The following is a 26,087-nucleotide window of genomic DNA, read 5'->3' on the forward strand; positions in this document are numbered from 1 at the left end:
CCTTCCCAAAGTATATTTACAAGTCGTTTCTCACAATCCCTCCCTAATGCCACTCACCTCCAAGGTCCCATCCCCTTGTTCCACTTCAGCAGCTGCCCAACTGGTCTCCATTTTCACTCATGCTCCTCAGAGTCTATTCCCTGCCCAGCAGCCAGGGTAATCTTTGCACACATTCATCAGGTCATGTCAGCCTCCAGTTGCAAACCTCCAGGGGCTTGGAGAAAAGAATAAACTCCTAGGCCCTATGTGATCTAACCCTGCAATTTCTCTGGCCTCAACTGACAGGCCCCAGCCGGGTACCCCTGGTCTCAGCATTAAAGGCAGTGCCTAGTGCAGAGGAGGCTCCATCAATAGTCGGCTTACGCCACTCTCCCTTCAAGCATGTCAGCCTCCTTGCACTAACATCTCTTCTGTGTCCCTTCCCCCTATTCACACAGGTGGCCCTTTCTTGTTGCTTACCTTTTGATCCAAATGTCACTCCTCAGAAAGGTCTTCTTAGGCCTCTCCCCATCTGATCTAAATTCCCATCACTACCATAGCCACCGTCCCATTTTCTTCCCAGTGCTTATTCACTCTGTGATGCTATACTATTTATTGATTTGTAGCCAGGCATGGCAGCTCATGCCTGTAATCCCAGTTACCTGGGAGGCTGAGGCGGGAGGATTGCTTGAGCCAAGGCATTTGAGGCTTCAGAGAGCCGTGATTGTGCCATTGCACTCCAGCCTGGGCAATGGGGCAAAACTGTCATCTTAAATATATCTATATATCTGTATATAGATATAGTTTATTGACTTTTATTTAGTTTTTCTGCCCCTGACTTGAAGGTAAGTTCCCTGAGAGAGGGCCATGGCTGTCTGGTTCACCACTGTATTCCTAGCACAAAGAACACTGTCTGCCATGGCTGGTGCTTAAGAGGCATCTCTGCTGGATGGATCAGGAGTAAACCACTCCTGAACTCACTCTCAAACATTTCAGAGTCATCCTACTTTCTCTCTGATTTCATGACGCTGATTCTCTTAAAAGGGTCCACGGCATTTTTATAAATGAAAAAAAAAAAAAAAGTAAGTCACCTTTAACTGTTCTTTGGAAATTTTTCAATTGCTCTTGACATCAGTGAATGATCCTAAAGCCTTGTGAGTCCAAGGTAGGGCACAGGGTGGCTGTGACCCTTCAGAGGAGAAATCTGCATCCTGAATCGGTTCTAAGACTCACTTCAGAAACCACTATGGTGTGGCTTTATATGTAGGAGATGTGATTGCTGAACAGTCATAAATAAATATTTATTAAATTCGATCGTATTACAAACACACTAAAAAAGTTCACATTTAAAAGGAACCCATAACAAATCCTTTTTTTTTTTTTTTAAGATGGAGTTTCACTCTTGTTGCCCTGGTTGGAGTGCAGTGGCGAGATCTCAGCTCACTGCAACCTCTGCCTCCCAGGTTCAAGCAATTCTCCTGGTTCAGCCTCCCAAGTAGCTGGGATTACAGGTGCCCACCACCACTCCCAGCTAATTTTGTTTTTATTTTTATTTTTATTTTTTTATTTATTTTTATTTATTTATTTTTTTTGAGATGGAATCTCACTCTGTCGCCCAGGCTGGAGTGCAGTGGCGCAATCTCGACTCACTGCAAGCTCCGCCTCCCGGGTTCACGCCATTCTCCTGCCTCAGCCTCTCCGAGTAGCTGGGACTACAGGCGCCCGCCACCACGCCCGGCTAATTTTTTGTATTTTTAGTAGAGACGGGGTTTCACCATGGTCTTGATCTCCTGACCTCATGATCCGCCCGCCTCGGCCTCCCAAAGTGCTGGGATTACAAGCGTGAGCCACCGTGCCCGGCCTGTTTTTATTTTTAGTAGAGACAGGGGGGCTCACCATGTTGGTCAGGTTGGCCTCGAACTCCTGACCTCAGGTGATCCACCCACCTCGGCCTCCCAAAGTGCTGGGATTACAGGCATGAACCACTGCACCTGGCCAACAAATCCTTTTATAAAGGGAAAATATGAAACTGGGTGATCACCCCTTAATTTGCCAGTGCTGTGGATGTGTATTTGCATAGGTTCATTTTCTTAAAGCAGGGTGCACTGATGGAGGGTACTGGAAATGAACTCTGTTTAAAAGCATGCCACAGCTCACCAGGTGTGAGAAACTCTGCCTATAAAGAAAAACTAATTAGCCAGAAATAATCGACAAGTCATTTCTTTTGACAGATGTGTCTGTTAAAATGGCTACCTTTTCTGGGAACCAGAAGCAGCAAAAAATTTTCTTCCACTCATTCTTGCACAGTGTCATGTTGTAGAGGATGGGGTTTAGGGCTGAATTAGCAAATGTGAAGGCCACCACCCAGAAGAAGAGGGACGGCCAGATGACCAGGTCTTGCTTGAAGTTCTGGATCAGGATGAGGAGGATGGTGATGATGATGGGGCTCCACATGATGAAGAAGGAGACCATGAGCAGGAAAAGGGTGCGGAAGAGCCGGAAGTCCTGCTGGGACACGCGGATCTGGTGGCTCTCCGAGTAGGCCAGGCTTACCGTGAGCCTCTTCCTTGATGCCTTTGTGATCTGTGGAAAACCAAAACAGGACTGGAGCCACAGGTGACTGAGGGTTGTTGGGGGTTTTGAGTTAGGGGCCCAAGAGTTGGAATCTGCTATCCCCAAGGCACCGAGGCTGTGTGCCTCTGGGACTTTGCATGCCCGAGCTTAGGATGTGCCGGAGAAACAGGACCCCTGGCTGGACTCCTGAGAGATAAAGCAGAAAATCACCTACCTTGTAAACAGAGTTATGAGGGGAAGTGAAAAGCCTGAATTGGGTGGTCTACAAGAGGGACATCTTCCCTGTAATTTTTTTAAAAGAGGTGACTCTTTAATTGTTCGCAAGCACAATGTGCTTAGGGTTCAAACTCAAACAATGCTATGCTGATGGGGAACAAACGAAGAACATCAGGTCTCTGGCCTTCTGTACCCCCTATTTCCACCCCGAGAGGTGACTAACGTGAGTTTTTTCCCATATGGCTTTCTGGAAATGCACCATTGCCACACACAATATTCCTGGCGTGGGATTGCAGGCATCTGCTCTTTTGCCTGGTACACAGATGGGCCCACACCACACACCACACTCTGGGCCTTGCTCCTTTTTCACCTAGCAGTATATCATGGTGCTCGGGCCATATCTGCACAGAGAAGGCATATCTGCACAGAGAAGGCACTTCGTTCTTGTTATCTATAAATGGTGGTTGCAATTTATCCAGCCCCTATTGAGGAGTATTTTATTTCTTTGGCCGTGTTTGGGGAGGTAGCAGCTGAAGTAGCAGTGTGCATACTCTTCCCCTCTCTCCCTATATTATTCCGTTCTCATGCTGCTATAAGGACATACCCAAGACTGGATAATTTATAAAGAAAAGAGGTTTAATTGACTCATAGTTCTGCGGGGCTGGGAAGGCCTCAGGAAACTTACAATGATGGCAGAAGGGGAAGCAAATGTGTCCTTCTCCACATGGCAGCTGGAAGGAGAAGAATGAGAACCAAGCGAAGGGGGAGACCCTTATAAAACCATCAGATTTCATGAGAACTTACTATTATGAGAGTAGCCTGGGGGAAACCATCCCCATGATTCAATTACTCCCACCGGGTTCCTCTCATGACATTATAGGAACTACAATTCAAGATTATGGGGATTATGGGAACTACAATTCAAGATGAGATTTGGGTGGGGACATAGCCAAACCATATCACTCCCCTACAGGTTGTTGAGTGGGAGATGGCATACCAGTGTGGCAGGCCAGGCGGAAGGGAGCACTGGACCCCACCCTAGGTTCCTTTCCTTTTGCAGGAGCAGGAGAAAATGGATCCTAGTCTTGCCTACAGGCCCCTGAGTCAGGGGTTAAGGAAAGATGATGTGATCAGAGGCTGCTTATTTGCTGGGGCAGCTGCTGTTGGAAGCCAACTTGAAAATGAAGCTGAGTCTGGGAAGGGTCTGCCCATACCTGGTGGGAGTGGATGTGGGAAGGGCCCGCCCATGGGTTAGAGTGGGTGCTGCTTGGGCATGATCCCCTCATCAACAGGGCCTGTTAGCACCATCACCAGACACAGGGAAATCAGAGGCAATGACCAACAGAAGGGGGCAACCACCTCATATGGGCAATCATGCAAGTTCCTTGTCCTTGTGGGAGACCAGACCACTGCCAGGGCAGCCCATCCTCCTTCTCTGTCCTCCTCCCAGCTCCAGCACCACAAACCCACATCCTATGCCTTGGGCAGGGGAAGATTTGAACTGACTATGAGATTGACATTGTAAAATAACCAAAAAGTGACTGGAAAGCTCTGTAAATCAGACATAGGTGTCATTAAAGGTGCCCCTGCCCCAGCAAGAAAGAGGAGCTTGTCAGAGCACTGCTGGTGATATTTGTGGAAAACGACCATTTTATAATTATGTCCCCTGTTGAGAGGTGGCAACTGGGGGAAAGAGCCTCCTCATGCATATCCTTGCACACCTAGGTGAGCATATCCGTAGAATAAATTCCTACCAGTGGAGCTGCTGGGACCTCTAATATTTTGTATTAATGAGCAGGGGTGGCAGTGAAGCAGAGGCGTGGCAGGCAATGAAGGCAGCCCTGGTTATGTGGGCTTAGAAGGGGATTCTGGACTCTTCTTTCAGGAGATCCTACAGGTGTCCCCCAAGACTCCTGAATCTCAAGAGGGGGAGTAATTGGAAGGTAATTAACATCATTCACAGTTCAGGTAAATTTAACTGCAAGATCAGAATGGCTGAAAATATTCCCGTTAGAATACTTGTAACTAGGCCAGGCGCGGTGGCTCATGCCTGGAATCCCAGCACTTTGGGAGGCCGAGGCGGGCAGATCACCTGAGGTCAGCGGTTCGAGACAACCCTGGCAACATGGTGAAACCCTGTCTCTACTAAAAATACGAAAAAATGAGCAGGGTGTGGTGGTGGGCACCTGTAATCCCAACTACTCAGGGGACTGAGGCATGAGAATCGCTTGAACCCAGGAGGTGGAGGTTGCAGTGAGCCGAGATCGTGCCACTGCACTCCAGCCTGGGTGATAGAGTGAGGCCCTGTCTCAAAAAAAAAAAAAAAATCTTGTAACTAGCTAATGAAAGGAGAGTTGTTTGTTTTATGATTCAGTGTGGCTGCTTGCTCTGTGCAGGAGTTTAGATGCACCTGTTGATGGTGGAGACCAGTGCAACAGATGCTGAGTGAACAGCCCCACAGTCATCCAGATCTCTAGCTTTACTGAGGGCTTCCGTGTGGCTGGCACTGTGCCGCACATTTACTTCTCAATGGTCACATTTAATCTTCACACCTACTCTTTAGATTTGCACTATCATTGTTCCCACTTCCCAGATGAGGAAATTGAATTTCAAGAAATTTAAGAAACTTGTTGAAGGTCACTCCACTGATAATACAGGGTCAGAGCCCCCATCTCTGAAAATCTAGCTCAGTGGGATTAAAGATGAGACAAATCACAAAAGTCTCAAAAGGGATGGCCACACTATTCAGCCCTCCTCTCCCCTCGATGGCTCTGCAGGGTGAAGGTTGCTCAGGAGACAAAGGGCACCACCTTGGGCTCAAATGCCAGATGCCATATTGGCACATCCAAGTCTGGAAGTCACTATGTAGAATCAAAATTAGAATTTGTGTTCAGGTGAAACCTGGTTAATCTAAGGAACCTGCCTTGGCTGTCAGATCTAGGAGAATATCAGCTGGGCAGGGTGTCAGGTGGGTGGGCTGCAGAGGAATTGGCACCGCCTCTGAGTAAGGATACCGCTCTAGGCCTAAGCACAGGCTGGGGGACCCACAAGGGCTGATTCTGACAGCAGCTTCATCCCTCTTGCTGCCCACACCATCCTAAGAAGGGCGACGATGTACCCAGGGTCCCTGGTGTAGTGTCATAAAAATACTTTTTGATGAGTGATGTTGATGAAGGCTCACATTTATGGAGCACCTACTATGTGCCAGGCCCTTACCTATCACTTAGTTTACCTTTTTAAATTCTCCCAACAATTCTGTGACATATGTACTGTGATGATCCCCATTTTACAGATGAGGAAGCTGAGGCTCAAAGAGCTTAAAAAACTTGCCCACCAGTACTCAGCTAAGAAGTTGCCGAGGTGGACTGGCAACTTGGCAGCCTGACGCCAGCCCATTGTCTTTATCATAAACTAGTTCTTTCCCACTCTCTACTATCTCTGCCCATGGGAATCCTTCTGCCCAGCCTTTAACTCCAAACTCTAATGCCAGCAAGTCTGAGAAGGATTCCTGGTTCATCTCCCGCTTGGCATCCTGCAGCATTGTTTCAGGCACTCATGTGACAGTTGCCACATATATTGTGTGGTAGATGTCCAGGCGTCCTTCTTTTTTTTTTTTTTTTTTTTTTTTGAGACGGAGTCTCTCTCTGTCACCCAGGCTGGAGCGCAGTGGCGCCATCTCAGCTCACTGCAAGCTCTGCCTCCCAGGTTCACCCCATTCTCCTGCCTCAGCCTCCTGAGTAGCTGGGACTACAGGCGCCCGCCACCACGCCCGGCTAATTTTTTTTTTTTTTTTTTTTTTTTTGTATTTTTAGTAGAGACGGGTTTTCACCGTGTTAGCCAGGATGTTCTCGAACTCCTGACCTCGTGATCCGCCCACCTCGGGCTCCCAAAGTGCTAGGATTACAGGCTTGAGCCACCGCGCCCAGCCCAGGCGTCCTTCGTACCTCTGACCCGGATATGGTTTGGATATGTATCCCCAACCAAATCTCATCTCGAATTGTAATTCCCGTAATCCCCACGTGTGGAGGGAAGAACCAGGTGGGAGGTGTTTGGATCATGGGGGCAGTTTCCCCCACGCTGTTCTTGTGATAGTGAATGAGTTCTCATGAGATCTGATGGTTTTATAAGACAGTTTTCCCTGCTCCTGCTCACTCGCTTCTCTCTCCTGCCACCATGCAAAAAAGGTCCTTGCTTCTCCTTCTGCCATGATTGCAGGTTTCCTGAGGCCTCCCCAGCCATGTGGAACTGAGTCAACTAAAGCTCTTTTCTGTATAAATTACCCAGTCTCAGGCAGTTCTTTAAAGCAGTGTGAGAACAGACTAACACAGACCCCCACCAGACTACGGGTTCCTTGGGGGATGGGAGCTGAAGCAAGGCATGCTGTGTCTTCTGCGGCCCAGAGCCCTAGCAAGTACCTGACAATGGCTGTGGGTGACAGACAAAGTGGGCTCACTCATGGGCCAAGTGCATAAGTGGATGGAGTTCTTTTTTTTTTTTTTTGAGATGGAGTTTCGCTCTTATTGCCCAGGCTGGAGTGCAACAGTGCGATATTGGCTCACCGCAACCTCCACCTCCCAGGTTTAAGCAATTCTCCTGCCTCAGCCTCCTGAGTAGCTGGAATTACAGGCATGCACCACCACACCCGGCTAATTGTGTATTTTTAGTAGAGACGGGGTTTCTCCATGTTGGTCAGGCTGGTCTTGACCTCCCGACCTCAGGTGATCCGCTTGCCTCGGCCTCCCAAAGTACTGGAATTACAGGCATGAGCCACCACACCCTGCCTGGATCTTTTTTAGCACTGAGAGGTGCTACTATCTCCTTTTCTCCACAGTTCCCACCACTGGTAGGGTGTGAGGAAGAAAATGGGGCTTTATAATCAAATGTGGCTCCTCTCCTCCTCCTCTCCTTGTGCTAGATGTCAAGGATAGTTAACATTGATCCAGGATTTCAAATGTCTTCTGCACTGGGCAGAATGCTTGATGTGCTTTTAGATTAAACTAAATGCTCAATTAACTTTTGAGGATTAATCCTAATCCTCAGAACAAGCCTCTGGGATAGGTTCTGTGGTTGCCGCAGTTTTGGAACTAAGAGGCCCTGAGAAGAGAAGTGATTTGCTTGAGCCTCACAGTCAAGTAGGGGAGTGTACCCCATGCCGGGTGCCAGTGCTCTTCTCTGCTGAGGCACAGCACCGCAGCAGAGGTGGACAGCATCTGGGGAAGGTGGTCCACGGCCACCGGGTACATGATGACATGCAAATGCTGGGGGGCCCCTTCAGACATTCAGATTGTGTGGGGCTGGGTGAGGCCCAGAAATCTGCAAGTTTCCTAAACTCCCCGGGTGATTCTTGCCCACTAAAGTGTCGCAGCTGCTCATCTAGGACAATAGGCTCAGTCTGGAATTTCCCTCAGTCCTTTGAAGACAGACCTTTTTGAGACTCACTGCCTCCACACCCACATGAGCTTCTGAAGACCGTGGGGGAGCCTCCACCCTACCTCACACCCCTCTGCCACTCCATGCCAGCAGACTGCTGCTGCCAACATGTGGGGATGGGTAGAGGATGTTCCCACTGACAAAGTTGGGACTCAACCCTGAAGGTTGAGTTTCCTCTGGGGGCTGCTTGGTCAATCAACAGCCTCCCATCTAGAATCACTGGACAGAAGATTCCATCTTTCCAGAGATTCCACCTCCCTTTCCACGACCAGCATGCAGGCCCCCAAAGCTGGGGAATGCAGGTCAGGCATGGAGAAAGGGCTTTGTGTTCACTGTCTAACACCCTCATGTCCAGTGGAAACAGATTTTGTTTCTCAGTTTAGCCCTGAGACAGGCTGAGGGTTTTCCATCTGCAAGCCATAGACTCACTTATTCGACAAATATTTATAAGCCCCTGCTATGTGCTAAGCACTCATAGGTGCTGGACACACAGCAATAAGCAAGGCAGCTCCACCCACGCTGCTCTTCCATTCTGGCGCATATGTGGGCAATGAGAGGGGGATCAATAAACATCCACTGTTACAAAAGGGTAGAGGCATCTCAGTTGCCACGGCAACAGTTGCTGGGCGATGACATCAAGCAAGCCCCAAACAGTGGTGACAGCCTGATCCGAAGGCACTTAGAAGTCGCTGGGAGGTTATTCCCTGGGAAAACTGTTGATTGGAAAAAATACTGAAGATGTATGGCATGTTTGAGTCACAAGGAAAGAGGAAGCAGGGAGGGCAGAAGGGTGAATAAGGCCACTGCTCCAAGCACATGAAGCAGCCCCTGAAGGGTGGGCGGTAGGGAGAGCCAGGGCGAAGCCTGCTCTGAATTCTTGCCCAGGTCAGAACCAGGAAGGAGGGTGGAGACTTTAGAGCAGGGTTTCCAAAAAGGCATTTCTTGGAGCACGAGTGCAGAGAGATGCTCTGTGGAGAAAAGGGGCTTCTGTAGTCACATTTAGCAATGATACCTATTCTGTTACTGTGTGGGAGATCGTCAAAGTATATTGGCATAATAAAGGTCCTGAGAAGTCCTGCAGCAAAGAATCCAATCTAGCCTATCCCAGCACTTCCCAAACCCTTTCTAACACCTAACACTGCCATGGCACTCTACAGAACATTCTAGGAGACATACTGCTTTAGAGCAATAGAAGACCAGGGTGATGTGAAAAAGAGATACTTCTCAAGCCTGGAGATGAGACCTGGGTTACAGGAACTAGTGACAGGTGAGAAGTGGGACTGGTAGTGCTGTAGTTATGTATGCCATGGCTTCAAACAATTTGTGAATTGTCTGTTATTATGCCTAATTAACATTGATGTTCAATTGATTTTACAGAGTTATGTAAAACCAAGCTTCACAGAAAAAGCTTGGACAGAAAAGCTGACTCAGTATCTCTGAGTTACGTATATCTTCACAGGGGAGGAGATGCAAACTGAGGCCCTGCTCACACACTCCATCCACCTGGTATAGCTTGCCTGCTTCCAAATTATCAGCCTGGCAAACTCATGGTACCAAGTAAGAACAAATGTCATAGTCCTCCTGGGAAATGGGCAACAGTGAATTTTGCTAATAAGGTGGAAAGTAATTTTTAAGTGATATTTGGATTAAAATTGTGATTTTTAAAACATTATCATATCTGCTCTTTCATTTTATTGTGTTAATCCACTGAGGCATATTTGGCTCCTGCAGAAACTGAGGTTCACATTACTTAAGTGGCTTGCCCAAGGTCACACAGTGATAAAGCCTGGATTAGAACTCCTGTCTTAGGACTCTTTGTCCAGTGATTTTCCCACTGTCCAAGAAGAGATGACCCTGTAGACCCTTTCAATGTGATCCAAGGCTCATGCCTCAGTCATTCAACAAATATTTATTGAGCACCTACAATGAATGAGCCAGGCTCTGATCTAGGCATAGGAATATAGCAGTGAACAAACCAAAACCTCTGCCCCCATGGAGCTTGCATTGTAGTGGGCAAGACAGATGACTGTCATAAATTGAATATGACAGGTGTAGTAAGTGTTTGAAGAGAAATAAATCGGGATAAGGAATTGGAGATTGATGGGAAGACTTTTTAGTGAAGAGCTTTTTGAGTAAAGACGAAATGAAGTGGGGAAGTGGCCCATGCAGAAATCTGGAGAAGAGAGATACAGGGGAACAAGTGGCAGGTGCAAAGGCCCTGGGGCAGAAGTGTGGTGGCCAGTGTGCAGTACAGCCTCAAGGCCAATGTGGACACAAGGGAGGGTGAAATATGAAGGTGAGAAAGGCGGCAGGGCCAGACCACACAGGGCCTTAAGGTGAGGGTGGTGATGGAATGTAAATTACATATTTGATCTATTACTCTGTTACTCAGAGTGCCCTTTTACCTCACTGTGAGTCATGACAGCTCTTGCATCCAGGAGGTGTTCTGAGGTCTGTGATGGGGAGAAGTGAAGTCTGGCTGTGGGTTTAGACACAAGGTGCTTCGAGAGTAAACTGCTGTTTAGAGGTGGGTGGCTAAAAGGATAACTGCCCCAACTCCTCAGGTCTCATAGAATTTTTCCAGGTGGACCCTGGCCTTGAGAAAAAGATGGGGGTGGATGGAAAATCATTCCTCCCTCAGCAGGCAGCTGAGAAGCATGAGGTATGAGTGAAAAGGGGCAGACCAGAGCCCTCTTGGCACCTAAGGAATTCAGGAGTGAGACCTCCAGGAAGGAGGTCAAATGCTGCCGCCCCTTCCAGCCAGCCCTGCTCTAGCGTCAATTCCTTGTTCTTGATGTGCTCCAAATCTGGGCTGTTGTTTATTCTCTTGCAAATCTTAGCAGCACCTTTTCCCAGCACGCTCTGAGACAAGGGTCAGAAGAGCAGCCTTGCCTAACAAATCACGACCGTCATAATTTATTCATCACCTGCTACAGGCAGGCATGGCTCTCTCTGTCCCATCAGTAGCATCTCCTACATGCCTCACAACAACTCTACACTGCTGGCATTATGTTTGCTATTTTGCAGATGAGGAAACCGAGGCCCAGAGATGGTAATTAAGCTGGCCAAGGCCACACAGCAAGTAAGTGGCAGATTCAAGACTCAAACCCAGATTTTTAAAATAACACTGTCAAGTCTCTGTGTCTGTCTTCATGGCCTTTGGCATTTTTTTTTTTTTTTTTTTGAGAGGGAGTCTCACTTTGTTGCCCAGGCTAGAGTGCAGTGGCGTGATCTCGGCTCACTGCAACCTCCTCCTCCTGGGTTCAAGCGATTCTCCTGGCTCAGCCTCCACAGTAGCTGGGATTACAGGCGCCCACCACTACTCCCGGCTGATTTTTGTGTTATTAGTAGAGACGGGCTTTCACCATGTTGGCGAGGCTGGCCTTGAATTCCTGACCGCAGGTGATCCACCGGCCTCGCCCTCCCAAAGTGCTGGGATTACAGGCGTGAGCCACCAAACCTGGCCTGCTCTTCTTTCTTATACCCCTTATTCATCCCTTGCGTTTGTGTAGCATTTAACAGTTTGCAAAGTGTTTGCAAAGTCTCAGTATCATTCCACCTTGTGTTCAGTTTCTCTCCTTTTGATATCAGCACCCTTGTCTGTCTCCTCCCTCTTCCCCTTTTATGTCAAAGCTCCTTCTGGATAGAGAATGTGTCTTGCTCGGTTTTAGCCCACCTCCTTTCCCCCAAGCACTTTGCACAGAGCAGGCCCTTAACACATGTCTGAGGAATTAATGCATTGGGACTCTAGGGTCAGACTGCCTGAATTTAAATCCTGTTGCCACTTACAAGCTGTGTTACCTTGGGTAAGTTACTTAACCTCCCTGTGCCTAGGTTTCTTCATCTGTAATTCTTATCAGAATTAAAGAGTTAGTTCCTGGCATATGGTCAACACTACATAAATATTTGTTAAATAAGTTCTACATTAATCTTCCTTTTTCTCTCACCTCTTTCCTTTTAACTTAATGATAATAGCTAACACTTATATAGCACTATCATATGCCTGGTCCCGTCGCAAGCACTGTCCAGACCTTAACTCCAGGTCTGAATCTGTCTCCTGCAATTGAACAAACCCCAGGCTGGGTGTCACTTTAGTGGTCATTGGGTGGGCAAGAGTCTAATGAGTGACATGGAGGAGCCATCTCCCACAGGACCCAGGGATTAGCCGACCCAGATGGAGGTTGGCCTGGCTATGGGTTCTGAGCATCTAAGAAGGTTACAGACCCTTAGCTGCAAAGAAAGGGCCATAAAAGTGACCAGAGGGTGAGCAGGCCCTACAGGACACCACTTCAAGTGCCTACTTGCCATATGACCCACACATGAGATGCTATAAAACCAAGATTCAACAACTATAAACCTCCACGAGGATTCAAGGGCTTTGCATTAAACCTTCTAAAATGGGCATAAACATGGATGCACCCATGCTGTTTGCCTGAGCAGGCAACTTACTCACAAATGGGCTACCTTACGAGATATAAAACAGGCTGACTCGTCCTTTTTATGTCCCTGTACATATTTGTTTTGAAGGTAGAGATCATTTCCTGTTTCAGTGCACATTTGAAATGGACATTCCCTGGGGGTGGGTGGAGTAGCGACTGGAAGATAATAGGAGAGACTTCTGGTAATATTCCATTTCTTGACCTGGGAGCTGCTTTCATGAATGCACTCAGTTTGAGCCTACACCTATGCTCAGTGTGCTTTTTATATATGTATATAATACTTCAATAAAATGTTTTAAAAAGTATACATTCTCCAGTACTGCAGTGTTTGCGATGGGGAAACAATGGACACAGCCCAAAAGACCATAAAATAAATGAAGTCACATCTGTAGCCACTAAAAGTAATGAGCTAGAGATATAGGAATGATGTAGAAAGATGTTAAGATATAATGTTCAGTGAAAAAAGGAGTTACAGAGCAGAGTATTATCTCATATCTGCAAAGAACACTGAACAGTGTCAGATAACCATTTGACCATTTTAACCTGCAATTTCATATGGTTCATCAAATACACACACAGTATACATGACATATACATAAGCTTATAAGAAAAATAACCTGAAAAAATACATCTTGAGTTGTTAAGAAGGTAGAGTAAGTTTTCAGTTTCTGTGTTATTTACATTTATGTGTCTGCTTTCATTTTAATTTAATTTTTTGTAATGACCTGGTATTACTTTAGTGATGAGCAAAAACATATTCACAAAGATATAACTTAAAAAAAAAAAAACCCTCTCCTTCCTCAGTGTTGTAGACCTGGGGAGTGAATCAAGATTGAGCTGGCCTGAACTCTTAGGTGTTCTCCGACCCCAAATTCTAAGATTCTAGCAAAAATAACCTCAAGCCTGAGGGAAGTTCAGTGGCAGCACTTGAAGCAAACATACCTGTAAAATTTTGGAGTAACTGATCACAATGACCAGTCCTGGCACCAAGAAGTTCAAAGTAACAAAAGACACATCCCACGAGATCTCTCCAGCAATGGTGGGCCAAATCAGTGTGCAAATCGAAATTTCCTAGTTACACAAAGGAAAAGAACATCACGTAAATGCTGGCTTCGTATTGGCCTCTGGCTCAGTCTTATTGAGGGTTTCCTGACACTTACATGGTTGCATTTCCCAGTTACACAGCTAGCATGACAGTGAACCCCAGAATCCCTCCCACTGCCCACCACAATCCCACTTACAAAGCACTTGCCCCTGACCCTCAGAATAGCCATGATTGTGTTTCCTGTTCTCCAGGGACAGCAACTGAGCCTCAGGCTTACAGGGTGGTAAGAGCTAGAGTCGGTTCCTAGATGTGGTCTTTCCACTTCCCTGGGCTGGCATGCAAAGGGCTTTTGAGCCTTCTCTTCCAAGCCTGCCATTTTACAAAGGAGAAAACTGACCCTTGAAAGGTTACAGAGATCGGAAAGGACATGCTACAAAACAAACATATCGAAACAGGAACGAGGTTTCCCTGTAGTCACACCGTGTAAGCTGAAGGCCACAGGGTCTTTGCTAAAGCATTAAGTGTTCATGCTGGGGGTGCTCAGGTGTCTAAAGCTTGTCGAGCTGCATCAACCTGGCCATATAGAGCCCCAAGGCAAAGATCAGCCTCCACTCACAGACAGTTCAAGATGTAAAACCAATGGAATATGGCAGAAGAGTGTGAAGGTTTGTGATCTTGCTGCTATCACTATGTTGTATTGATTCAAATGTTTAACACTAACTGCAAGAACTGCAACATATGGAGACCTTACTGAATAGTTACAAATAGCTTCTGCAACAATTTCATCCAATGAATAAATAGGCCAATGAAAACAGACATATATCCGTGTGTGTGCATATGCTAACTTCCCACATATAAACTTCCTATGCCCACTTGACTACAGAAACAAAACTGTTTAGAAAACAAGTGGCCCTAACACATGCATATAGAATAGATTTTTAAGAGCACATGCTGTGTAAAAAGACCACATTATTGATTTTGAAGGGCCAAGGCATCTTAACCAATGTCTAGGGGCAGCATGATCATCCGAAGTACCATTCATTCATTCATTCACTTGACCAATATTCATTGAATGCTCTACTAGGCAAAAGCAGAGAATTTTTAGCAATGAATCAAGACTGGGCTGGTGTGAACACATGGTGGGGGGAAGTTTATTAAATCCTTCCACATTTTGGTGATTGGAAAGAAACCTGTTTTTTTTTTTTTTTTTTTTTTTTTCTTTGAGACGGAGTCTCACTTTGTTGCCAGTCTGGAGTGCAGTGGCGCGATCTCGGCTCACTGCAACCTCCACCTCCCAGGTTCAAGCGATTCTCCTGCCTCACCTCAGCCTCCCGAGTAGCTGGGACCACAGGAGCATGCCACCATGACCAGCTAATTTTTTTTTTTGTATTTTTAGTAGAGACGGGGTTTCACCATGTTAGCCGGAATGGTCTCGATCTCCTCACCTTGTGATCCACCCACCTTGGCCTCACAAAGTGATGTGATTACAGGCGTGAGCCACCATGCCCGGCCAGAAACCTGTTTCTTTCAAGGATCTTCTGATTACTGGCAGTGAGGCTACTACTGCTCTCTAGAAAACCCACACCACCCCCTTTTGTACTCAGGCCTCTGCCCACTATGGACCCCTCATTCCAAGACAGCAGTAGCAATACATATGAGCAGATATGCTGAAGCACCAATTGGAAGAAACAGATTCCAGCCCCAAATGTGACTTGGTCTCTAATTCCTATTCTTGTGATGGAAAAATTTTAAGGGACAGTAGGAAAACAGAGGACACACAGAAGCTTTTCTTAAGACCCCCAACTCTTTCCAAAAGCCTTTTCCAGAATGTCTGCCAAAATCTCTCCAGGGTTAGCAAGACTTTTGTAGAGGGTATAATGATAGAGCAAGGTGTTCTCTCTACAGTAGGAGCGAAAGAAAAAAAGCAGGCCCCTAAACCATGTGCTTCTATGATCCCAGTGTGTTGAAGAGCATGTATATGTGTGAATGAGTATATGGCCATCCAACACACACACGCACACACACAGTCTCTCTCTCACATACACTCACATGCTCGCATGCACAGAAAAAAACATGGAAGGATACAATGCAGAAAGTGAAGTGTCTATTTCTAGGCGGGACTCTCGAATTGTTTTTATTCTTGTGGCTTATCTGAATTTCCTAATTTTCCATTATGTGCCTATATTACTTTTATAAAAAAGTTCACTTATAAGTGAAATGATGATCAGACATGAAACACAGACCACCATGATAGTTCTGCCAACTTTACCAGCTATTTTTCAACAGAGACAATGAACCTGTCCCAGGAAGCTCCCAAATTCCGTGACTTTAATAAAGACGCTCGTTCTCCTTTTGATTTGTGGCTCTTGCTCAGGGCAGGAAGTGTGATAAGGAAGAAAGATAAGAACTCTGCCCAGCACCCCCACACATGAACTGAGAGGCAGTGCAATTGGCTTGGGGGCCTGAATGATGGATTGACATGCTCTTTAGAAGGTTTTATATGGTATTGTTGACTAAATGCACTATCTGGTCCATTAAAAAATAAAATAACAGGTGCCATGCCCACAGAGATCCAAGTTGCTGTCATAACTTGGTTTCTGTGGGAAAATCCATTTGGCTAAGTCGTTTTGATTCTAGGTATTCTCCCGCAGGCCGTGACATGTAGAGGAGTTAGGCAGCATGTCAAGTCTGGAAGGTGGGGATGTGAGTCCTATCATATTCTCTGTACTTTTTCTGCACATGTGAAATGTCCCCTGATTTTAAAAAGGGAACTTGGAAAACGAAAGTGGCAGGCCTGCCTTGTTACTGAGTTACAGAGCGGAATTGGCAGAGTCAACAATAGTCTTTAATTCATTTGCTCAGCCACCTGACTCCAGACGTGGTGGCTGACCACAGCGAAGCCACAGTGAGGAAGAGCAAGGCGCTGGCCCTATCCTCCAGGAGGCAGGCAGGCAGAGAAGCGCTAGGACACTTTAGGACAGGACAAGCAGCTGGAAGTGCCCAGAGAGCTTCAGAGGACCAGAGAGGGTAGAGCCACCCGGGGGGGTTGTTTCTGCTATGCCCGGAAGGACCGCGGCCAGGGGCATAGGGAGGCCGGAGCTCAGGTGTCAGACCAGAATTCTGGGATGAAATTGGGAGGCCACTCACAGTGAAGGGATAAGTGTGACTTGGATCCCCCAAATGTGTTCTGCCTCATCCCAGTCTCCACTTCTCCCTGGCCATCTCACTCATTTCCATGGCTCCTTTTGCAGGTAAATCTCCAATCTACTCTTTTCAGCTCCATGCTTTCCTGAACCCCAGACTTGCCCAATAGCCCTGAGGACATCCCAGCAGGAGGCCTCATAGGCACATTAAGCTTTGAAGGTCCCATCCCCAAATGGTTCCACCTGATTCCTGCACTCCCTGAATCAGGGCACAGGATCACCATTCTCCAAGCTGCCAGAAACCCGAGCACTGGCCTTCTGCCCACCTCCTCCTCCCCACTCAGAAGGGATCTCTAAGTTCCTCCTTCACAGCTATTGACTTATCAACCTATTGCATTTTCACTGGCCTGCCCCCAACCAGGCCATCACCATTAAGTCTAAACTTTCTACCAGGATGACTCTGGCCCTTCTCCCTCTCCTCTGCCAACCCTTCCAGCACCGTCCTTTGACCACACTGAACCTCACACTCTACACCTGTATGGTGGAGAACCCCTTGCAAGTTTCAGAACAGCACTCACTGCTTCTTTGACCTCCATGTGGACTCTCCTCTGCCTACAGTGCCCTCCTCATCTCCATCCCCTTGCCTGGCTTACTTCCTCTCATCTTCACACTCAGTGGGGACACCGCCATCTCCCAGTAGCTTCCTGGACTCCCCACACCCAGCAGAGACCCTTCCACAGCTCTCCACAGCTTATGCAATCATCCCCTTCCCTGTCTGGAGCCCCCACTGAAGTGTGTTACTAAGGCTAGGGACCAAGCCTGCCTTTTTCCAGCCAGCATCCCAGCACCTAGAATTCTGCCTAATACACATTAGGTGCTCAGGACAAAATTGCCAAATGAGATTTTCTAAGGAGACTCCCCTTGAGAATGGGGACATCTGTCCACAGGCACTGCGGAAATGCTGACCCTCCCCACACTGGCTGACTTATTTGCAAACACTGCCTGTTTGCAAATAAGTTCTAGCTGTTTGTTCCAGCTGTTTGCCTATCAGTCTCTCTAATGATTCTTCCTGCAGTACCTCTGGAGACCCTTGGTAAATCCTTGTTCCTGTGTCTCACCTCTGCCATCAACATGGAAGACTTTGAGATCATTTTAAGAACCTAGGAGCCCTAGTTGGAGATTTCGTCTTCTATCAGCTTCCCAGCAAAAAAGAGAGAAAATATTAACGCAAGAGATGCTTCCTTTCTTATGTTTTAAAAGTATTCTCTCATCATAACAAAGGCAGGCAAACTGTGTTTGTTTCCTCAGATGATCCACACTCAGCAGAGACACATGAACGTTCACATGACTAGCCTGGTATTAAATTAGGGTAGGGTGGGGCAGTGGGATCAAGTGCCCCAGGGAAGTATAAACCCAAGGGTGACGGCATCCAGAGGGACCCAAAAGAGTGGGGCTAAATTCTGGTTCCATCTTTTGCCATTCTGTGACCTTAGGGATTTCCTCTTTTAGAATAAACAAAAGAATATGGGGTGGGGTGACTGTGAGGACCAAATTAGGCCAGAATCTAGGACCATCTGTGTGCTTCTCCTTGAAGAGACCGAGGTGGATTTACATGATTTGTGGCAGGGGCAAGAGGGGAAGGGTGCTTAGTAAATGTTTGCAGAACGAATGGGCAGCACATTCTGGCCAGGATAGACAGTCTTCTCCACCTGCCGATGTGGGTCACCGCCCAGCCAGGGCCACAGCACACACAGGCTGGAATCCTGTTGAAGCAGGGTGAGCTGACCTGGCTGAGATGTCAACGTTGCTAGGATGTGTTCACCCTCTTAAAATGGCAGTCTGTTATTTTACAGCAATCAGAAGAATTATACTGTTTGAAGAATGTTTAAAATGTTTATGCTCAAAGATAAGGAAACTAATAATAGCTAGTTATTCTTACGTGCTTAACTGTGTATGTGCCAGGTGTTGGCCCATTTACTGAACATGAGTGCCCATGACGATCCGGTAAGATTGGTGGATACTGTAATCATGCCCATTTTGCAGAAGAGGAAAGTGAGGTATTGAGAGGTTAGACGGCTTGGATTCTGTCATGAAGCTCCCGAATGGCAGAGATGGGATTTAAACAGAATGTTTGACTCCAAAGCCCACTCCAAATACCAAGTTGTCTCGCATTTCTAGGATGTTTATCACCTCATCTTCTCTTCAGTGAAGTTTTAGAGTCTGATTACCATGAACTACTGGGCAACCACAGCCCACATGGACAAGAGATTGAGTTTCTGTTTCAGGAGGGCTCTCGGATAGGCAGAAGCTCTAAGGGGCAGTTTCCTTGGCCAGCGCTCCTTGAGGGGAAGGAGCCAGCATCTGCTTAGGCTTGGTTGATTCTCTCAGTGTGTGGTTTGGGTTAGGAAAATATCCCCCATCCCAAACCTCCGTATTTAGTCTCTAAGTGGGATGGGGCAGACAGAATCCACAAGCAGAAAGCTGGGAATACGGGGATTGAGAAAACAAGCCTTTGCTAATTTTAAATGTGAGACTCAGTCAGTCTAGACCAGATCCTCCTGTTGCTTTTTTTTTTTTAATGACTACACTCCCCCTTTGTTTTTTTCTGTCTCTCATTCTTTTCAACTTATTTCTTCAACTGCTGAACCTATAATATTGGATGTTTTCTATGTGTTCAGGCAACAACCCTTAAGAAATTGGGGTTTTTCTGTTTGTTGGGTTCCTGGGCAGGTAGGTGTGAAAGTGTGTGTGTGTGTGTGTGTGTGTGTGAGAGAGAGAGAGAGAGAGAGACAGATGAGGTGGATGTGGCAGACAGGTAGGAAAGAAGACAAAGAAGATGGAGAGCCAGAAAGGATTGTCCCATTTTTTTTTTAATTTTTAAATTTTTTTTTTTTTTTGAGATTGAGTCTTGCTTTGCTGGCCAAGCTGGAGTGCAGTGGTACCATCTCAGCTCACTGCAACCTCCACCTCCTGGGTTCAAGCAATTCTCCTGCTTCAGCCTCCCTTTTAGCTGGGACTACAGGTGCATGCCACCACACCCAGCTAATTTTTGTATTTGTAGTAGAGATGGGGTTTCACCACGTTGGCTAGGCTTGTCTCCAATTCCTGACCTCAAGTGATCTGCCCGCCTCAGCCTCCCAAAGTGCTGGGATTACAGGTGTGAGCCACCGTGCCCAGGGATTTTTTTGTTTTTGTTTTTTGTAATTTCAAGCTTTCCCACCTCACCTCTACTAATTTCAGTGAGTAGGGCTCCTGTGGGTAACTAACTCACCTGGCCCCCAGTGCACACTGCAGGCTCATTCTCTCCCAGTGGCTTTGCCCAAATCCCTCTCCAAAGGCTCTTAAAACCAAGGAAGTGTTTCAACATTAAAACATGGGAGGTCTGTGTGCCCAGCCATCACAACACAGACCTCCACAGAAGCACCTTACAGCACAACTGTGGCCACTCTGGAAGCACCACAGAGGGCTCTAACCACACCCAGATTCCCTAACAGGGGTACGGTACTAAGTGGCCAAGACATGGAAGGCCTCTGCCTATGCCAAGGCCTTCTCACCCAAACAGTCACCTGTGTCCCTGTCAGCACAGAATTGTAGTCTGGGCTTTGGCTGGGAAGTGACAAGAGTCTTATTTTTTAATGTCATTTGCCAATTAATTAGGGTTATACTTGAAATCACTGAAAAAAGGGAGAGGCACAAAATACACATCTGAAAACTTAAGATACCTTCAAGATACATTCTACCTGGTCTTTCATTCCCTGAACAGCATTTTCTCCTGTAAGAAAGAAAATGAGGTGAAATACCTCAAGTTCTGTGAGGAATATAGAAGTACTGTAACTCATTGAGAGAATAACTTTTAAAAAAATCAAAGAAACTGATGGCAGAAGCCCAGCCCCCTCCTGATCCATGCCTTTAGAGGCATCTGCGTGGCCCACCTGGATTCTCAGGTGTGTGTGGGCTAAAAACAAGCCTGCCCACTAAGCCAGATCCCTTGGTCTGCCTGTAAATGGCATCCACCAGCTCAGCTAATCCTGGCTTCTCTGGGCCCCACTTGAGTGGACATGGTCATAAGCTTGCATGTTATTTGATCAAGTGCCACAGGCTTGATGGGGCTCCTGCTTATTAGTCATTCAAGGCCATAAACAAACAAACACCCCACAATGTGTTCCACACAAGCATTAGAAACAAGTGTTTAAGTTTGATTTATGTTTAAAAAAAAAAAAACTGGCACTGGATACAGGAGGCAGACTCCGTCCATCCTAACCCCAGTACAAGGGCTGTGTGAGAGACTGGTCTGGGAAAACCCCCAGAGAAGTTCCACCTCTCCGTCCCAGGCTCTGGAGGGTCACACAGCCAGGGGGTGTCCCTGGTGGACTGTGTGCACCTCCATAACCAAGCCTTCCCCTGGCGACATGTCGTTTCTCCCTCCCTACTCCCCTCTCTGACCACTTAGAAGGTCCCTCTTTGGGACTGTGATTCCTGTTTGTGCCACGATTACTCAGGGCGCCCCATACTCACCCCTAGGTGGAGATGGAGCTTAAGGGTAGGGGGTTCCGTGCCGGAAAACCAGTGACCCCGGTAGGGAAGGGGAGGCCAAGAACTCAGCCACGCGCAGATGCTCCTAGAGGCTGAGCCCCCGGCGCACAGACCTAAGTCCTTTCTCCATCTCTCTCCGCGAGGCACGGAGAACCAAACACACTGGGAAGACAGCCAGACGGCGGCCACTGTCCTCCGTGACTCCGCGTCTAGGTTCGCTCTCCCGGGTGGATCCTGGCGCACGAACCCTGCAACCACTGGGCAAAGCGGCGAGAGAAAAAGACCCGAGCTCGGGATGCCGGACCGCGGGACTCGAGGCGACCGGAGCCAACTGTCCTGAACTATCCGCAGAACCTTATTCAGATCATGGTCACTCCCACCCCTATGAGCTAATAATGACAACTATTGACCCGCTATGCAAAACAGAGCTCGTCGGCCCAGCCTGTAGACAAGAGCCCAACTCCTCCTTGAATTACGGGTAAACTTCTGGAAGGAGCCCCACTCCTCCTCGAATTACCGATAAAATACTCTGGGCAAGTTATTATACACTTCGGTGTGCCTCTGCTTCTCATCTGTGAAATAAATGGGTGTGATAATAACAGTATTGTAGCACCTGGCGAGGAATCATGATACAATACAAAGTGATTGGCCACCCTGCACCCCCAAAGTTCCGTCTCGCTCCTAAACTACTCGTTGATTAACCTCGCAACAGTCATTGCATTTTGCAAGAATTTGGGGGACTCCACTTAACATAATTTAGGAGGGCGTGTGCACAGCGTTGTAGTGAGATTTAAGAGATTAAACTTCACAGCGATGGGCACAAGGTTTGGCACAACGATTAAGTGCAATAAATGGCTATTGTTGTTGTTGATCATCCTCATCCCAGCTTCCATCGGGGCCCCGCTTCCCAGCCTGCGCAGGACACCTGCCCGGCACGCACAGAGGGGCGCTCACCTGGTCGGCGCCGGGGAGCCGTTGAGGGACGACTCGGAAGAAGACGCAGAGAGGCAGAGCGGCGACCGCCGAGTAGCCCCAGATGAGCGCCAGCAGCACTGCCCGCGCCCGCCGCCCGGGACCCCTCACGCCGCGCTGCAGGTGCACGATGCACACCATGCGCTCCAGGCTGACCGCGGCCAGCGTGAGGATGGTGACGCTGCCGCTCAGGGTCATCACGTAGAAGAGCAGGTGGCAGGCAACGGGGCCCAGCAGCCAGGCCTCAGTCCAGCGCACGGCCAGCACCAGAGGGATCGCGCTGATGAAGAGCAGGTCGGCGCAGAAGAGGTTGAGTACCAGGCAGGCACTCGCGCCACGGCGTCGTCGGCGCGCCACCAGCACCAGGGCGCACACGTTGCCCAGCAGTGACACTGCAAAGATGAGCGCCAGCACGGTTGTCTCCACTGCGGCCAGCACCAGCCGGTGGTCGCCCTTGACGTCGGAGAAGAAGGGAAAGCGGGTGCGGTTGGCTTGCTCCAGGCTGCGCAAGGGCGCGTCGCCCGCTGCCCGCGCGCATTCAGGGGACATTCCCGGCGCCTGGCGGCCAGCAGCAGTCTGAGAGAGTGCTCATCTGGGAGGCGACTGAGTGCCAAGGCGGGGAAAGAGGGAGGGAGGCGGTTGCGACATCTCGACTCTGGCCCCCTCCCTTCTGAGGAGCGCCAGCACTGGGTGCAGGGAGCTGCGCCCGGGGCGCGCGGGAACGAGGAAGTGCCCGGCAACACTGGCCGCGAACACCACAGCTGGACGGGGAGGTGGCGGCCAAGGCGGAAGTCTCGCGCCCTCTGGCCATTTGAAAGTGTATCCAGAAGCCAGAAAACTCACTTAGCGAATTCCTGGAGCGCCCGCAGGGCCTGCCCAACCTCCTTCATCCTTCAGGGACACTGGATGTGCGAAGCCTTTTGTGAACGGATTTAGCTAAAATTGATTTAAAAGGGTCAGAGCTGGCCTTTGGAGATTATTTTGGCCTGTGTCGTTCAGGCTTTACTAAAAAGAAACTCCATGGGTCTGGAAGTACATCCTAAAGCAACTTGTAATGAGTCTGTATTTTTTGTGGGGGAGAGAGGGAGTGGAGATCTTTTATCACTACTTAATAACAGGTCTTTAGGTGGATTATCTACTCCCTCTACCCCAGATTTTTAATCTATAAAATGGGAATAATAATACCCCATTAGGTTATTGTGAGGCTCACCTAGAGTTTTGCACACTTGGCACACAATAATTACTCATTAAATGCTATCAAATGTTAGTTATTGTAACTAAAATGCATATACATTTTGCATTCTGAACAACGACATAAAATGCTTTCTTATAAAAAGGGTGAGTCCTTCCAAATTTTTTAATAAACTTGCCATCCCAGGAAGACAGATATTTCAAGGCTGGCAGATTCACACACAAGCTATGAATGTTCCCCAGGTGCCACAGTTTGAGGAGCACTGGGCAATCCAGTCCTGTTAGAGATAAGGAAACTGAGGCCCAGCCAGAGTGACTTGTCTAAGCTGTTCTCTGGTTAGTAATGAAAGCCAGTCACCTGTCCCCGTCCCACACATTTCCATCACACCACTGCAGTCTCGTTTTCTGTAAATGAGGAAGCTGTAGATGGAAAACTATGCCTGTGGCCTAAGATCCAGTGGCCACTTCCCCAACCAGCCACCCTCCTGCCACCCACACCTTCACCTCCTCTCCCCTTTGCCATATTACCAGGCCTCTCCCAGTTGCCCATTCTGTCTTCTAATTGTCTTTCTTAAGGCCGGGTCTTAAGAAATCTAAGTACTGACGGGGCGCAGTGGCTCATGCCTGTAATCTCAGCACTTTGGGAGGCCGAGGCGGGTGGATCACTTGAGGTCGGGAGCTCCAGACCAGCCATGGCCAACATGGTGAAACCCTGTCTCTACTAAAAATACAAAAATTAGTTGGGCGTGGTAGCGGGTACCTGTAATCCCAGCTACTTGGAAGGCTGAGGCAGGAGAATTGCTTGAAACCAGGAGGTGGAGGTTGCGGTGAGCCGAGATGGCGCCACTGCACTCCAGCCTGGGCGACAGAGCGAGACACCATCTCAAAAAAAAACAAAAAGAAAGAAAGAAACCTAAGTACTTCAGGCTGGTTGCGCCAGAGTCTGAAGTACTGCCTGGGGAGGGGGTCCATTTGTGTGTCTGCTTTTCATGGTATTAAACAGGTCTGAGCTGACGATGTGACTTCTGACCTGAGAAGTAGATGCTCAACTTGAACATTGGCTAGGTTCAAGTTGAAAAACAGAACTGGTTTGCCTCCTGAAAGAGTTGGAAAAGGGCAAAAAATTGAAATAAAGGGAACTCAGGCAAATGGGGTTTTGGCAACTGTCTGATTAGGGTCAGGGGATATTAGTGTTTGTGTAAGGGAAAGGAAACTATGTATATGTATGTGTGTGTGTGTGTGTGTGTGTGAGAGAGAGAGAGAGAGAGAGAGAGTAAGAGGGAAAAACACAGAGAAAGACAGAGAGAGAATGATTACATCACAGGCTGATGTGATGATATAGACACAGAGAGGTTTCGCCAGAATGTACAACCAGGGTGGGCTCTATGCACTAAAAGGCCTTCCCCAACATTAACCTCCTGGGTTCTACCCACGGCAAAATGTTGAGTGCAGAGGCTCATAAACTTTCTCCATTCACAGCACCTTCATGGCACCCCTAGGCTAAAAGAAAAAACAAACAGAAACAGTTTCATTTATTAAGTAGCTGGGTCCAAACAACTTAATAAGACTTTATGTCCTAACAACTTAGTAACTATCTTGGAAAATAATAATACATATAAATTGGGGTAAAAATTTTGTTGTTTCATTTATTTTTATTTTTGAGAGGGAATCTCGCTCTGTCGCCCATGCTAGAGTGCAGTGGCGCCATCTCAGCTCACTACAACCTCTGCCTCCTGGGTTCAGGCGATTCTCCTGCCTCAGCCTCCCGAGTAGCTGAGATTACGGGCACCCACCACCACGCCCGGCTAATTTTTGTATTTTAGTACAGATGGGGTTTCACCATGTTGGTCAGGCTGGTCTCAAACTCCTGACCTCAAATGATCCACCCACCTCAGCCTCCCAAAATGCTGGGATTACACGCACCTGGCCTGTTGTTTCATTCTTAAATAACCACAGTGAGGCCAGGTGAAATGGCTCACCCCTGTAATCCCAGCACTTTGGGAGGCTGAGGCTGGAGGATCACTTGAGCCCAGGAGTTCAAAACTAGCCTGGGCAACATAACCAGATCCCATCTCTGCCAAAAAAAAATAGCTGGGCGTGGGGGCTTGTACCTATATAGTCCCAGCTTCCTGGAAGGCTGAAGTGGGAGGACGGCTTGGGCCTGAGAGGTCAAGGCTACAGTGAACTATGGTCATTGTACTCCAATGTGGGCAACAGAGCAAGACCCTGTCCCAAAATTTTTTTTTAAAAAACCAACAACAATAGCCTCCTGATGGGCTGGGTGCACTTGTTGCACTCTGCACAGTTTTTCAAAACAAAATCATATTGAGCACTGCTCCATGTTGATTTTCATGCAGTCCCTGCTTTTTATCACAGCAACTCCTAAACACTCAGCTTTGTAAAGGTACAATGTCATGAGTCTAATGCTGGAGCTGTGAATTACCTAGTAGAGCTAGCAGTTGATGCAGAGCCGGATGGGTGTCGAGTAGTGCCATTTCCCTGCAGTATCCAAGCCCATGTGGGCACTAGCCTTTGGGGACCAGGGCCCTGGCTGGACAACTCACT

At 47.8% G+C, this 26,087-nt stretch overlaps 1 protein-coding gene across 2 annotated transcripts; it reads right to left on the minus strand.

Moving 5' to 3' along the window:
* Positions 1-1,951: 1,951 nt before the first annotated feature.
* On the minus strand, positions 1,952-22,880 carry FFAR4 (free fatty acid receptor 4). Of its 2 annotated transcripts, XM_003255232.3 has the most exons (4): positions 22,314-22,880; positions 13,581-13,709; positions 10,605-10,652; positions 1,952-2,562 (listed from the first exon to the last, which is right to left on the minus strand). In XM_003255232.3, the coding sequence occupies exons 1-4, from the start codon at positions 22,878-22,880 to the stop codon at positions 2,173-2,175; spliced, it is 1,134 nt and encodes a 377-aa protein (XP_003255280.2). In that variant the 3' UTR covers positions 1,952-2,172. The 2 variants fall into 2 exon arrangements, with proteins under 2 accessions (XP_003255280.2, XP_030665106.1); XM_030809246.1 differs by lacking the exon at positions 10,605-10,652.
* Positions 22,881-26,087: the final 3,207 nt, after the last annotated feature.

The sequence above is a fragment of the Nomascus leucogenys genome, chromosome 3, assembly GCF_006542625.1.
Source record: "Nomascus leucogenys isolate Asia chromosome 3, Asia_NLE_v1, whole genome shotgun sequence".
Taxonomy (NCBI): Eukaryota; Metazoa; Chordata; class Mammalia; order Primates; family Hylobatidae; genus Nomascus; species Nomascus leucogenys.